The sequence below is a fragment of the Salvia hispanica genome, chromosome 5, assembly GCF_023119035.1.
Source record: "Salvia hispanica cultivar TCC Black 2014 chromosome 5, UniMelb_Shisp_WGS_1.0, whole genome shotgun sequence".
NCBI lineage: Eukaryota > Viridiplantae > Streptophyta > Magnoliopsida > Lamiales > Lamiaceae > Salvia > Salvia hispanica.
In genome coordinates, this window is record NC_062969.1 from 771,750 (window position 1) to 784,535 (window position 12,786).

The 12,786-nt window shown below is 35.6% G+C and overlaps 2 protein-coding genes across 2 annotated transcripts; both read left to right on the forward strand.

Moving 5' to 3' along the window:
- The first annotated feature begins 653 nt into the window (after window positions 1–653).
- On the forward strand, window positions 654–4,037 carry LOC125187643. Its single transcript, XM_048084268.1, has 4 exons — window positions 654–898; window positions 2,348–2,993; window positions 3,079–3,711; window positions 3,782–4,037. Exons 2-4 carry the CDS (start codon window positions 2,349–2,351, stop codon window positions 3,881–3,883), a joined length of 1,380 nt encoding a protein of 459 aa, XP_047940225.1. The 5' UTR covers window positions 654–898; window position 2,348; the 3' UTR covers window positions 3,884–4,037.
- A 7,060-nt stretch (window positions 4,038–11,097) lies between these two features.
- LOC125186559 lies at window positions 11,098–12,196 on the forward strand. The gene is made up of 2 exons (XM_048082938.1): window positions 11,098–11,718; window positions 11,794–12,196. The coding sequence occupies exons 1-2, from the start codon at window positions 11,143–11,145 to the stop codon at window positions 11,878–11,880; spliced, it is 663 nt and encodes a 220-aa protein (XP_047938895.1). The 5' UTR covers window positions 11,098–11,142; the 3' UTR covers window positions 11,881–12,196.
- Window positions 12,197–12,786: the final 590 nt, after the last annotated feature.

The following is a 12,786-nucleotide window of genomic DNA, read 5'->3' on the forward strand; positions in this document are numbered from 1 at the left end:
GACGAAGGGAGTACATATAAAGAAAATATTGAATTGCTTCCTTTTATCATCATTAAAAGATGGTATTTTGTGAATAAATTACAATTGAATTTTTTCATGCAAGTCTGTCCCACAATAGAAGTTATATTTCACTTTTACCACTAGTAGTAAGTAAGTTATACTCACTCTGTCCTATTAGAAATGCAACGTTTTTCTTTTTGGGTTGTCCCACTAAAAATGAAATGTTTCCTAAAATGGAAACATCACTCTCTCTACTTTTCCCTCTCTCATATTTTACTCTCTCTTCATCAACTCACAAAACAACACTGCATAAAATCTCGTGCCGAAAATCAAATGTTTCATATTTATTGGGACGGAGAGAGTATATTCCACCAACTTATTTCACTCACATTTACAATAAAACATGAAGTTTTATATTTATAAGTGAGATTCATATTCCACTCACTTATTATTCAACTCATTTTTTCACATTTCTTAAAATCCGTATAAGAACTAAATAGGACTCTTATTTCGAGACAGAGGGAGCAAAGTTGATGTGACAGAATTTAATCAAATTTTAAAACGATTGGTACTCCATATCTTTTTATTTTAACAACTTAAACGTTTAGTAACATTATTTTAGTCGAGTCAATAAAGAAAACATTGTTATTACTAAGCTCTATAGCTATACACACCATCTCTGGTCGGCCGCCGTATAGCAGCTCAAAACCACCATTTCAGCCACTTTCCCTCCGCCGCGGTCAGCCACCCTCATCTACAATTTCTTTTTCGAAAATGCTTCACACCACAACTTGCATTTAGACTCGGCGACACATCTATGTACAGAAGGCGTTGCTGAGGTTGGCTTCAAAGTCATATATTTTCACAAAATCCCCCAATTTCATAAATTGGAAATCAGGTAATTACTTCACTCTTCTTATTTTTACTGCTTAGTTAATGACTATGATGTTTGTTGGGAGAGGGTGTTGCTCACATTTTATAAACTTAGGCTTTGCTTCTGGCTGATTCTTTGTTATTTACTACTCCACAATTTATGATGTAGAATTGATTAAGCTGCAAACCTTGCACCCTTTGGAATTATAATTGAGCTTGGAGTTTATAGTGAATGGATTAAACTGAAGTAATACTACCTTGGGCTGATTTTGAGTCAATTTTGACATGGGTAAAATTTAATCCATCCGTTACCTAAAAATAGGAACTTTTGAACTGACACGAGTTTTTTGCAAAATTGGTAAAGTAAGAGAGAGATAGAAAGAATAAGTGGGACGGGGTAAAGGGCCCCACCTTATTGAAGAGAAATAAGTTTCTTAGAGTGGAAAATTGTTATTTTTAAGAAACGGAGGGAGTATGTCGGAGATGTTTATAAGAGAAAATCTACGTTCTTTCTTCCCTATGAAGAAATGAAGGAAGGATCCCAAAGAATCGATCTTTCTGTTAGTGGTTGAACCTCTCTTAATTGATCAACACTTCAATGGTGATGTTCTGAATCCTAATTACTAATGGAATCATAATGATGTTTGGGTTCATCGTAAGATTCTTTAAGTTTGCTAGAATCCGTTACTTGAATGAAACTTAGAAATATATAGGCTTAATTATTTCTTAGCATTTCATATCACAATCTGCAGCCTTTATGAGTAAATTAAGACCCATTGTTTGTCTTTCAAGACTAATAATATTCCCTTCCTTCCCTCACTATCCCACTTATTCATTTTGGGGCATCTCAACACTTTTCGCTTTTCCTATTTTTGATAATATAGATCTAACATTTCAATGATTTATTTTACTCACATTTTATTATGAAACTAATGGGATAAAAGAAGACTCACATTCCATCAACTTTTTCCACTCACTTTGCTTTAGATTTCTTAAAGTTTGTGTCAAGTCAAAGTGGGACACATAATGAGATGGACCTAAATTATTGAGCCCAATTATTTTATCTTTGCAAGCCCATGATTCTTTCAAGTCGTTTATTTCGAGATTTTGGGACTTTTTTTTTGTTTGAATTGAGAGATTGGAGGTTAGGGATTACTAATTTTCAATTTTTCAAGCCTCCTTTCCCCTCCTTTTCATACATAGGAGATTTGTTGTTTAGTTATCGAAATTAACTGCTCAATACATAAAATAAACTCCTATTGAAAATCTAACACATGGGCTAAGCCTCTAAGCCCATAGGTCAAGTGCTGAATTTAAAGCATAGTTTAGAAAATGCTCATCTATAAGTAAATATGTACTCCAGCCTTTGGCATTCTTCATTCTTAGGGATTGTTTAAAGGGAGTGAATATGCTTTCTTTTTCCTATAAATTTCCAAAATATCTAATTTATTGCTTGTACCACTGATGCTAGCAGAATGTCTGATGCTAAAAAGGATATCAAGTTTTCATTGAAAGCTATGGTGAATAAAAAGAAGGGGAAGGTTCTGTTTGTAGAAGTAGACGGCACCTTTGCAGATGTGTTGATAAGCTTCCTAACATTGCCATTGGGAACTATTGTGAAAATCTTGAAGAAGCACTGTGGAGATACACCGCCACAATTCGGAAGCTTGACCACTTTGTACACTGGTTTAGCAAATCTTGATGATGTCCATTTCTGTTCAGAAGGTGCTAAGTCGATTCTGGTGCATCCACGAAGTTCAAACGATGCTGCACGTAAAAAACTAAAGCTAGATGTTAGTGATTCCCCACCATTGGAATATTTCAATTGCCCCAAGAAATGCACATTTTCTGATAGAGTGAAAAGCATAAGCATGTACCATGACCCTTATCACTGCAGCTACTGCTATAGTAGTCCAATGGAAAGAGAAAAAGCTGAAAATGAAACTCAAACTGTTACTTGTGATGATGATGGAGTTTTCATGAAGGCGGCCTCGTCTTTTCTGATAACCGATGATCTGCATATAATGCCTAATGCTGGGCTCTTGCAAGTTGCCAGCTTTATTGGTAATGCAGACATGGATGAGGCCGAGATGATGGACGTTACCTTTGAATCATATCAGGTGTGTCTTAGCTCTTAATTCTTTTTTTTTGTCCATTTTCTCATATTCTTGTGTTCACTTAATCTAGTTTTACCCTGCAAATTAGGTCATGGAGTTGCTCATGTTTTCGTTGATTTCCATGAATCCATTATCCGTTATCATACTCAATAGAAAGCCAGAATATAAAAAGGGAACTGAATTCACTGCAGATGCATCGGACTCTACCTCGAAAACGATGAATTTGAAATTGATTGTGCAAAAGTCCATGAATAAGCTATTGTATGCTGAAGCCGAGCAGGATTTCATAGACTTTCTGTTTAGTTTCCTCATAATCCCACTAGGTGGAGTCGAGTCCCTTTTATCACGTAACTCTCACGTTGAGGCTATCGACAACTTGTATAAGAGCACATCTGATCTTATCCATGACAAGTATTTCAAGTATCCCGAGGTCAGAAATAGGCTAATGAAGCCCTGCATACCTCATGGTTATATTTCCGAAAACCACATTTTCCCCCTCGCTGAAGTTAAGCCAATTTATCCCGGACAAGGCAACTGGCGTCCTTCAGCTAAATTCCCCAGAGGGCAAGGGAATTATCTTATAGGACCAAGAACTTATAAGATCACTGATGATTTAACCGTGACACCTTTTTCTGTTGTGTGTATGCTTTCAAGTCTTAATGAGAAGAAAATTCCAGTGTCTGATGTCGAAGAAGTGGAGCTGCAAATCGGACTGAACGAGGTAATTACTCTAGCAACCTATGCACATCTTTTCCGTGTATATTTTGATGTTGAGACATGAGTTGTTGCAGGGTTTAAGCATACTGAAAGCGTCTCTTACATCAAAATGTGCTCTCACAGATGCTCTGCTCACTCAAATTTTGAACAGAAAACGAAAGAGACAAGAAGTGTGAGTGTGGCCCCAAATATTGCTTTTGTGTTCCAATATGTGACAAGGATGGCTTATGTTATAGATTGCATTTTCTTTTTGTAGTAATGTTCTTTTCCTTTTCATTTATGTAGACATTTTGTGTTCCTGCAGATTGTTGGTCAGTATCCATTCCATCATGATTATAATCCATTAATATTCCTCAACAATCAAATTATATTTGTTTGAAGGTAATTAATTCATGCATAGGATTAAACCTCCACATGAAGATTCCCTTAATTAGTGGGTCTTAGAAATTTATGAGGTCATTAACTCTTGGTTTATCAAGTTCTTGCTAGAATGCAGAAGGCCATCTTGTAAATTAGAGAGACTCAAAACGTTTCATTAACTTCCAAATAAATAAACGTGAGTGAATGAATTTACTTTTCTTTTTCTCTATAAATCTCCAAATCTCTATATTTTTCCTTGCACCAAGCAAAATTCTGATGCTAAAAAGGATATCAAGTTTTCATTGAAAGCTACGGTGAATATGAAGAAAAGAAAGGTTCTATTTACATAAGTAGACAGTGCCTTTGCAGATGTGTTGCTGAGCTTCCTAACATTGCCATTGGGAACTATTGTCGAAGCTTTGAATAAGTGTGAAGATATAACTCCACAATTTAAAAGCTTGACAAGTTTGTACACTGATTTTGTCTTTACGAAAATTGTTGTTCAGTTTCCATTACATCATGATTATAATATCCTGGGTTCTTAACTATCAAAGTTTATTTGCTCAATTGGTGGGACAACTGCCCATCAAATCTATAAAATAATTGAAAAGATGCTTTTTGGATACAGAGAATGATAAAAGAAATAATTTTTTCATTCATGTGGTTATCAAATAAGTATGTGAAGATATACCAAATATATGGCTCTATCAATATATAAAATCAAATAACAAAAGAAACTGAACTAAACAAATCAAATATCCTAATAGATATCTTTTCCGCCCTAATCCTTGCTCTCTCATTTATGTAAATAAATAAATCTTTATTAATAATAAAAGTACTAATAATAAGAAACCAACTCTATTTGCATCAATTGATGCAAGTGCTACTCGCCGTTTAGCACCTCAAAACCACCATTTCAGCCACCCTCAAGTTATTTTTTCTCGAAATCCCCCAATTTTATAAATTGGAAATCAAGTAATCTTCTTGACTTAGTCTTCTCTAGTTCATTCTTTTCATTTTTACTGTTTAATAAATTGCTATGGTGTTTGTTGGGAGAGGGTGTTTCAAAAATATGGGCTTTACTTCTGTCTGATTTTTGTGTTAGGTTAATCAAGTTAGTTCTACTGGCCTTGTTATTATGATACTAGATTAAATTAAGTTGCAACCTGCAAACCTTGTGCCTTTTGGAGTTATAATTTAGTGTTGGAGTTTGTAGTAAATGGATTAACCTGGGTTAAGACTAGCTTAGATTGATTTTCAGTCAATTTTGACATTGGTAAAATATATGTCAGAAATGTTTAGTAGAAGAAGAAAGGGATGATCCCAAAGAATCAATCTTTCTTTTAGTGGTTGAATGTCTCTTCTTTGATCAATCTAGAAATATACTCCCTCCTTCCCATCGTAGATGTCACACTTGGGAGATGACACGGGATTTTAGGAGATGTTATTTTGTATGTTAAGTGGTGAGAGAAAATATAATTTTATACTCCCTCTATCCTATTAGAAATGAAACGTTTTCCTTTTTGGTCTGTCCCATTAAAAATGAAACGTTTCCAAAAATGGAAACGAGACTCTCAAAAGAGGAAATGTGACATCTTTTGTGGGACAAACTAAAAAAGAAAGTGTGACATCTACTATGGGACGGAGGAAGTAGTACGTTATACAGGTATATTTAGTTCTTAGCATTTCATATATCAGAGACTACAGCCTTTATGAGTAAATTGGGACCTATTGTTTGTCTTTCAAGACATAAAAATTTAGAATGACCCAAATAACTCTTTAGCGCCAAATATTTTATCTTTGCAATGGCCATGATTCTTTCATGTACAAATATATTTTGGGATTTTGGGACTTTTTTGTTTGAATTGAGATATTAGAGTTTTGGGATTTTTAATTTTCAATTTTTTAATCCTCTCCTTGCCCTACTTTTTGTACATTGGAGATTTTCTAACTAGTACCAAGGCACACTTGTTAAACTTCTTCCACACAAATGAAAGGGAGTGAATGTGCTTTTTTTCTATGTATGAATTTCCAATTATCTAATTTCTTGGTTGTGCCACTGATACTAGGAAAATGTCCGATGCTAAAAAGGATATCAAGTTTTCATTGAAAGCAACGGTGAATAAAAAGAAAGGGAAGGTTCTATTTGCACTAGTAGACAGTGCCTTTGCAGATGTGTTGCTAAGCTTCCTAACGTTGCCATTGGGAACTATTGTCAAAGCCTTGAAGAAGCACCATGAGGATATACCGCAAGAATTCGGAAGCTTGACCAGTTTGCACACTGGTTTAGCAAATCTTGATAGTGTCCATTTCTGGGGGGGAGAAGGTGCTAAGTCGATTCTGCTGCATCCGAGAAGTTCATTTGATGATGAACGTCAAAAGCTAAAACTCGATATTAGTGATTCCCCACCGTTGGAATATTTCGATTGTCCCAAGAAATGCGACTCTCTTGCTAGATTTGAAAGCAAAAGTATGTATTATGACAATCCTAAATGCTGCAGATATTGCTCCAGTAGTCCAATGATAAGAGAAGTGGCTAGAAATGAAACTCAAACTGTTCCTTGTGACGAAGTTTTCATGGAGAAGACATCATCTTTTCTTCTAACCGATGATCTGCATATAGTGCCTGATACTGGGCTCATGAAAGTTGCAACCGCTCTTGGTGATATAGACATGGATGAGGCCGAGACGATGATTGTTACCTTTGGATTACATGAGGTAAGTTTTAGTTCTATTTTTGTTATTTCTCTCTTATACTTGTGGTCACTTTCTCTAGTTTTACCGTGCAAATTAGGTCATGAAGTTGCTCTTGTTTTCCTTGGTTTCCGTGAACCCATTGTCCGCTCTCATATTTGATGCACGGCTAGATTATGAAAAGCGAACTGAATTCACTGCAACGGCAACCAACTCTATCTTCAGATGGATGAAGTTGAAATTGATGGTGCAAAAGTCCACAAACAAGCTAATGTATGCTGAAGCTGAGGAAGATTTTGTAGACTTTCTGTTTAGTTTCCTCATAATCCCACTAGGTGGAGTCGAGTCCCTTTTGTCGCGTAACTCTCATGTTAAGGCTATCGACAACTTGTATGTGAGTGCAGCAGATCATATCCATGACAAGTATATCCGGTATCCTGAGGTCAAACATTGGCTAATTAAGCCCAAGATACCTCATGGTTATATTTCCAATAGCCACATTTTCCCACTCGATGAAGATTCGTTTTCTCGGTTATACTCACATAGCGAATGGAGTCGTTCATCTAAGTTTCCGAAAGAGCAAGGGAGATATCTTATAGGACCAAAAATCTATAAGGTGACTGATGATTTAACTGTGACGCCTTTCTGTATTGTCTCTACCCTTTCCAATCTTAATGAGAAAAAAATCCCATTGTCTGATGTCAAAGAAGTGGAGCTGCAAATTGGACTGAAAGAGGTAAGACACTATGCAATCTCTATAAGTGTATATATATATATATATATATATTTTGATGCTGAAACATAACTTGTCGTGACAGGGTTTAAGCATACTAAAAGCGTCTCTTACATCCAGATGTGCTCTCACCGCCGCCCTGCTCTCTCAAACAATGACCAAAATACCAAAAAGAGAAGAAGTGTGACAATGTTGGCTTATGCTATTAACTATAGTGGCTGCATTTCTTGTTTTTAGTAATGTTATTTGCCTTTACATTTATGTAGACATTTTGTGTTTCTGCAAATTGTTGTTCAGTATCCATTATGAATTTATGATCATGATTATAATCCATTAATATTACTTGTTTTACATAGGGAAATTCATGCATAGGATAGGATTAAACCTGCGCATATATATCTAGAGATGTAGAATTGAATTTGACCAAAAACTAAAGGCTATCAATATCAATAATGGTTCCACTTCTTGCTAGAATGCAGAAGGCCATCTTGGAAATTAAAGAGTCTAAAAACTCTACCTTTTCTAAACAAATATTCAAACAAATTAGGTTTTGAACTTGCTCGTGTTTTTGTTTATTTCCATGAACCCGCTGTCCGTTATCATACTTGATGCAAGCCCCGACTTTATAGAGGGAACTGAATTCACAGCTAATGCATTCAACTCTAACTCCAACATGGTGAATTTGAATATAATGGTGCAAAAGTCGACAAACAAGCTACTGTATGCTGAAGCTGAGGAAGATTTTGTAGACTTTCTATTCAGTTTCCTCATAATCCCACTAGGTGGAGTCGAGAACCTTTTGCTCCGTTTGTCGCATAACTCTCGTGTTAAGGCTATCGACAACTTGTACATGAGTGCAACTAATTTCATCCATGATAAGTATTTCAAGCATTGTATGGTAAAAAGTTGGCTAATGAATCCCAACATACCTCATGGTTATATTTTAAGAAACCACATTTTCCCTTCATTAGTGTTGACATTTTGTCTTTCTGTAAATTATTGTTCAGTATCATTTCATCATGATTATATCCATTATTTGCTTGATCTAGAAATCATGTACTTATCCTGATCGATTGAATGAAGATTCTATCTTTTTTCACTGTTTTTCACCCTTGATTCTTGGACCTTATGCAACAATGGACTAGTGACTATTTGGAATTAGAATCACAAGACACAACTCCTTTGTGGCATCCTATGCTTATGTTAGGCTGATTGGTTGTAATTGTCATTGTGGCATCATAATTCTCTATTTATATTTTCATTGTATCATACGGGTAACTACTACTTTATTACCTAGAGCATCCACAATAGCGGACAACCTCTGTTCGTCGCGCTCGTCCGCCATCCGTTTGCCGGCTCCAATAGTGGAAGTTCGCGACGGACGAGCCGCTAGTCGGCCGCACGTCCGCCCGGACGTCTGCTACTATGGATGCTCTAAGTAATGGAGTAGTAGTTACCAGTATGATACAATAAAAAATATAAATAGATTTAATAAAATATAAATAGAGAAGAATTATGATTCAAATAAAATATGGAGTAATAGATAGAGATAGATAATAAAAGATTTGAGAAAGATAGGGATCAAAAGTCTTTTTTAAACTTTGAATCTAAGATTAAATCTTTTCTTAAACCTGAAATTTTGTTTTCAGAATACAACAGTATATTGTTCGGAAAATCAATAATTAAATAAATCTAATTTATGCAAAATAAATTTAGTGAATAGGATATTTAAAACTACTAAGTATTTAACAAGAAGTATTTGTTATTTACTTATATTAATTCTATTATATCTTGTGAAACCTACTTAGGCTAATTTTGTCTTTTACTTAAAAGAACTGAATTGTTTTGACCTTTATCCACCATTTAAGCCACCATCCCTCCGCCGCGCACAGCAACTTTTTTTTTTTTTTTTTTTTTTTTTTTTTTTTTTTCTCTGGGAAATGCTTTATTTGATTCTACTATAACTTGTGGAAACAACTTCATTTATATATTTTTGAAATCCTGCAATTTTAAATTTGGAATCAGGTAATTTTCTTGACTTTAATTTTTACTGTTTAGTTAATTACTAGTACTGTGTTTGTTGGAGTTCGAATTTTATGAACTTGGGCTGTGCTTCTGTCTAATTCTTGGTTTAGTTATTGCCTTAATCAAGTTAATTCAAGTGATGCAGAAACACTTAACAAGACTGAAAATGAATTCTCTCTTAAATCAAGTATTTAAAGGATACTTAATAACATAGGAAAAATAAGGATATTAGTTGTTCGATGATTTGCCTCAATGAGACTTACATGATTTACAACAAGTACAACTAACCAGTACTAGAAAACAGAACCAGTAGAAAATTGTTACTCCCTTCGTCCCACTTTAGGAGTCCCGGTTTACTACTTTTGGGTGTCCCACTTTAGGAGTTCCGGTTAGAATATTCCATAGTTGGTAATAGGCCCCACATTCCACTCACCTTTTTCCACTCACATTGTATTATAAAACTAATATATAAAAGTAGGACTCACATTCCACTATCTTTTTTCACCAACTTCCCTATATATTTCTTAAAACCCGTGCCGAACTCAACCGGGACTCCTAAAGTAGGACGGAGGGAGTAGTTTTAAAAGATATGTGAGTGGAAATGAGTTAGTGGAATGTGAGGGCCTCTTACCATTTATAGTAATAATGAACCGAGACTCCAATTCGCGGAAAGACTAAAATGGCAGAAACGGGACTCTTATTCGCGGATAGAGGGAGTATTCATGAAGCTCTTGTTATTTCCTTTACAAAATAAAATGGATGTTAAATAATCCTTCTTATTATAGATGTCTTGATCTATAATTTCGATATTTTTAGGATGTTCCTTTTGAACAAAGATGCTAAGTTCTCGTTGAAAGCTATGGTGAACAAAGAGAGCAAGAAGGTTCTATTCGCAAGTGTAGACAGCACCTTCGCAGATGTGTTGTTGAGCTTCCTGACTCTGCCATTGGGGGCTATCGTGCGGATCTTGAAGAACCACTACGAAGGCGAGCAGCCCGGATTTGGCAGCTTGGCCACTCTGTACAACAGCGTTGCCAATCTCGATAGCGTCCATTTCTGGACTGAAGACGCCAAGTCGTATCTGCTTCATCCGCGAAGCTCATGTGATGCTATTCGTAAAAAGCTAAAGCTCGATGTTAGTGATTCCCCGCCATCGGAATACTTCATTTGTGACGAGAACTGCACGAGTACTTGGTTCCCCGGTGAAAGCATTTACAATGATACTATCAGTGCATGCAAATTCAACAAATATCATTCGATGAAAAGGAAACTAACTGATACTAAAACGGAGCCTTGTGATGATGGAGTTTTCACCACTAATACAGCATCTTTCGTGGTCACTGATGATTTTCGTATAGTTCCTACCTCGTCAGGGCTGTTGCAGATTGTAAAATTTCCCGGCATTGAAGATGTGGACAAGGCCGAGCAAGTGGATGTGACTTTTGGCTATGCTGAGGTTCGTCTCGATTCCTATACCGCATAAATTTATTCTAAGAGTTTTGGTGGTCACTTGTTGTAGTTTTTAATTCTACTATGAAACATGTTTAGGTTATGGCTTTGCTCAAAGCTATCTTGGTTTCTGAAACACCATTGTCGGATGTCATATTCAGTAAAACAGGACAGATGAAATCTACAAAATTGAATCTTCAACACATGACTTCATCATATATTGAAACTCCATCATCATTCAACTCCAGTAACATGGTTCTGAGAGTGGTTGTACAAAAATCTACTAATAAGGTTTTGTATGCTCAAGCCGAGGAAGATTTCGTGGAGCTTCTCTTTGGCTTCCTCGTCCTCCCGCTAGGAGCAGCCGTGCGTGTTCTGGACAGATCTCTTAATACGTGTTTCGACTATTTGCACATGAGTGTGGCTGATCATATAGACAGCAAATATTTCAAGATCGGTGCCAAAAAGATGCTCATCAGCCCCAAAATACCTCACGGATATGTTTCAGAAAACTTCGTTCTTCCTATCAACGAAGAGGCCTTAACCATCGAATACATGATGGACTTTTACTCTTCGAAGAAGTTCCCAAATGGCCGGGGGAAATACCTCAAAGCACCCCGGACATTCATGGTGAAGGATGATTTAACTGTTGCACCTCTTTGCATTGCTTCCACGCTCTCCTTTCTCAGCGGGATGAAAGTCCCTATATCGGACGTCAAAGAAGTTCAATTCCAAATTGGATCGAAAGAGGTAATAATGCAATGTGATTTGAATCCCTGTTTGTTATACATAGTTTCATTTGTGGTGTTGTTTTTTGTGGTGCAGGCTTTAGACATATTGAGAGCATCCCTTACATCTGATTCAGCCTTATCCAATGGTCTGAATTTGAGTTATCTCAAATCTCAAAAATAGAAGGACCAAGACCAAGTGGAATCCCACTTTGGCTTATGATTTTACTAGTCATATTAGTAAGGTTTAATTTCATGCTTATTTTTAGTAGGGTTTGTTTATATTCCAAGTAGGATTAAAGAGAGGTATCCAAGGGGATCAAATAGTATTGTCGGGCAAGTTATCGTCGTGAGGCTATGACTCGTTCCATTCTTCGTTATGGTTCATCCCGTTCTTCTTTATCTATTTCAGTTTCTACATCTTGTTCCGTTCTGTTCTGTTCTATCGTTTATGATGCCAATGATGCATTATGTTTCGTAAACCGATATTTTATCGAACGTTTTTGGTACATGTGCCTTTCGCTCCATACCATGCTTGTATACAAGGGGTGCTTAACATTCAGTGAACCCTAAGCCATTGATTTTAGTTGCTAGTGTATTCTTTGGATAATGTGTTAGGAGTATTATAATTTTAGTTACCATAATTCACAATGACTTATTATAATTAATATTTCATCCGTTCCAACCAAATTGAGTTGTATTAATGTTTGAAATGTCTCAACTAAATTAAATTATTTTTTTAACAAAAAAACAAAACATCTAATCACTCTTATTTTTTTCACTTTTATAATTTACTCTCTTTTCTTTCCTATTTCATGTTATTTTATTTTTATATAATCCATTTAACACAATTTCTTAATTAGTGATTTACTGTGCTTGAAAGGAGTAACTCAACGTAGTTAGGACTGAGGGAATAATACATTTCATCTTTTAAATCCTAGCAATATTTTGTGTGTTTTTTTATTAAATGTAAATTATAATCATTAGTATTACTTTAAAAAAGAGTACTTGCAAATTGCGCCCAAGCCCAAGTCAAAAACCCATTTAACATTTTTAATTAAACCCAATGAAATTGTACTATTGATTAACT

Bases quoted from the DNA above. Each gene is read 5' to 3' on its own strand.
- LOC125187643 (XM_048084268.1), top strand. From the start codon at position 2,349: ATGTCTGATGCTAAAAAGGATATCAAGTTTTCATTGAAAGCTATGGTG. The intron at 2,994-3,078 runs GTGTGTCTTAGC...CCTGCAAATTAG, and splicing joins TTACCTTTGAATCATATCAG to GTCATGGAGTTGCTCATGTT. The intron at 3,712-3,781 runs GTAATTACTCTA...GAGTTGTTGCAG, and splicing joins TGCAAATCGGACTGAACGAG to GGTTTAAGCATACTGAAAGC.
- LOC125186559 (XM_048082938.1), top strand. From the start codon at position 11,143: ATGAAATCTACAAAATTGAATCTTCAACACATGACTTCATCATATATT. The intron at 11,719-11,793 runs GTAATAATGCAA...TTTGTGGTGCAG, and splicing joins TCCAAATTGGATCGAAAGAG to GCTTTAGACATATTGAGAGC.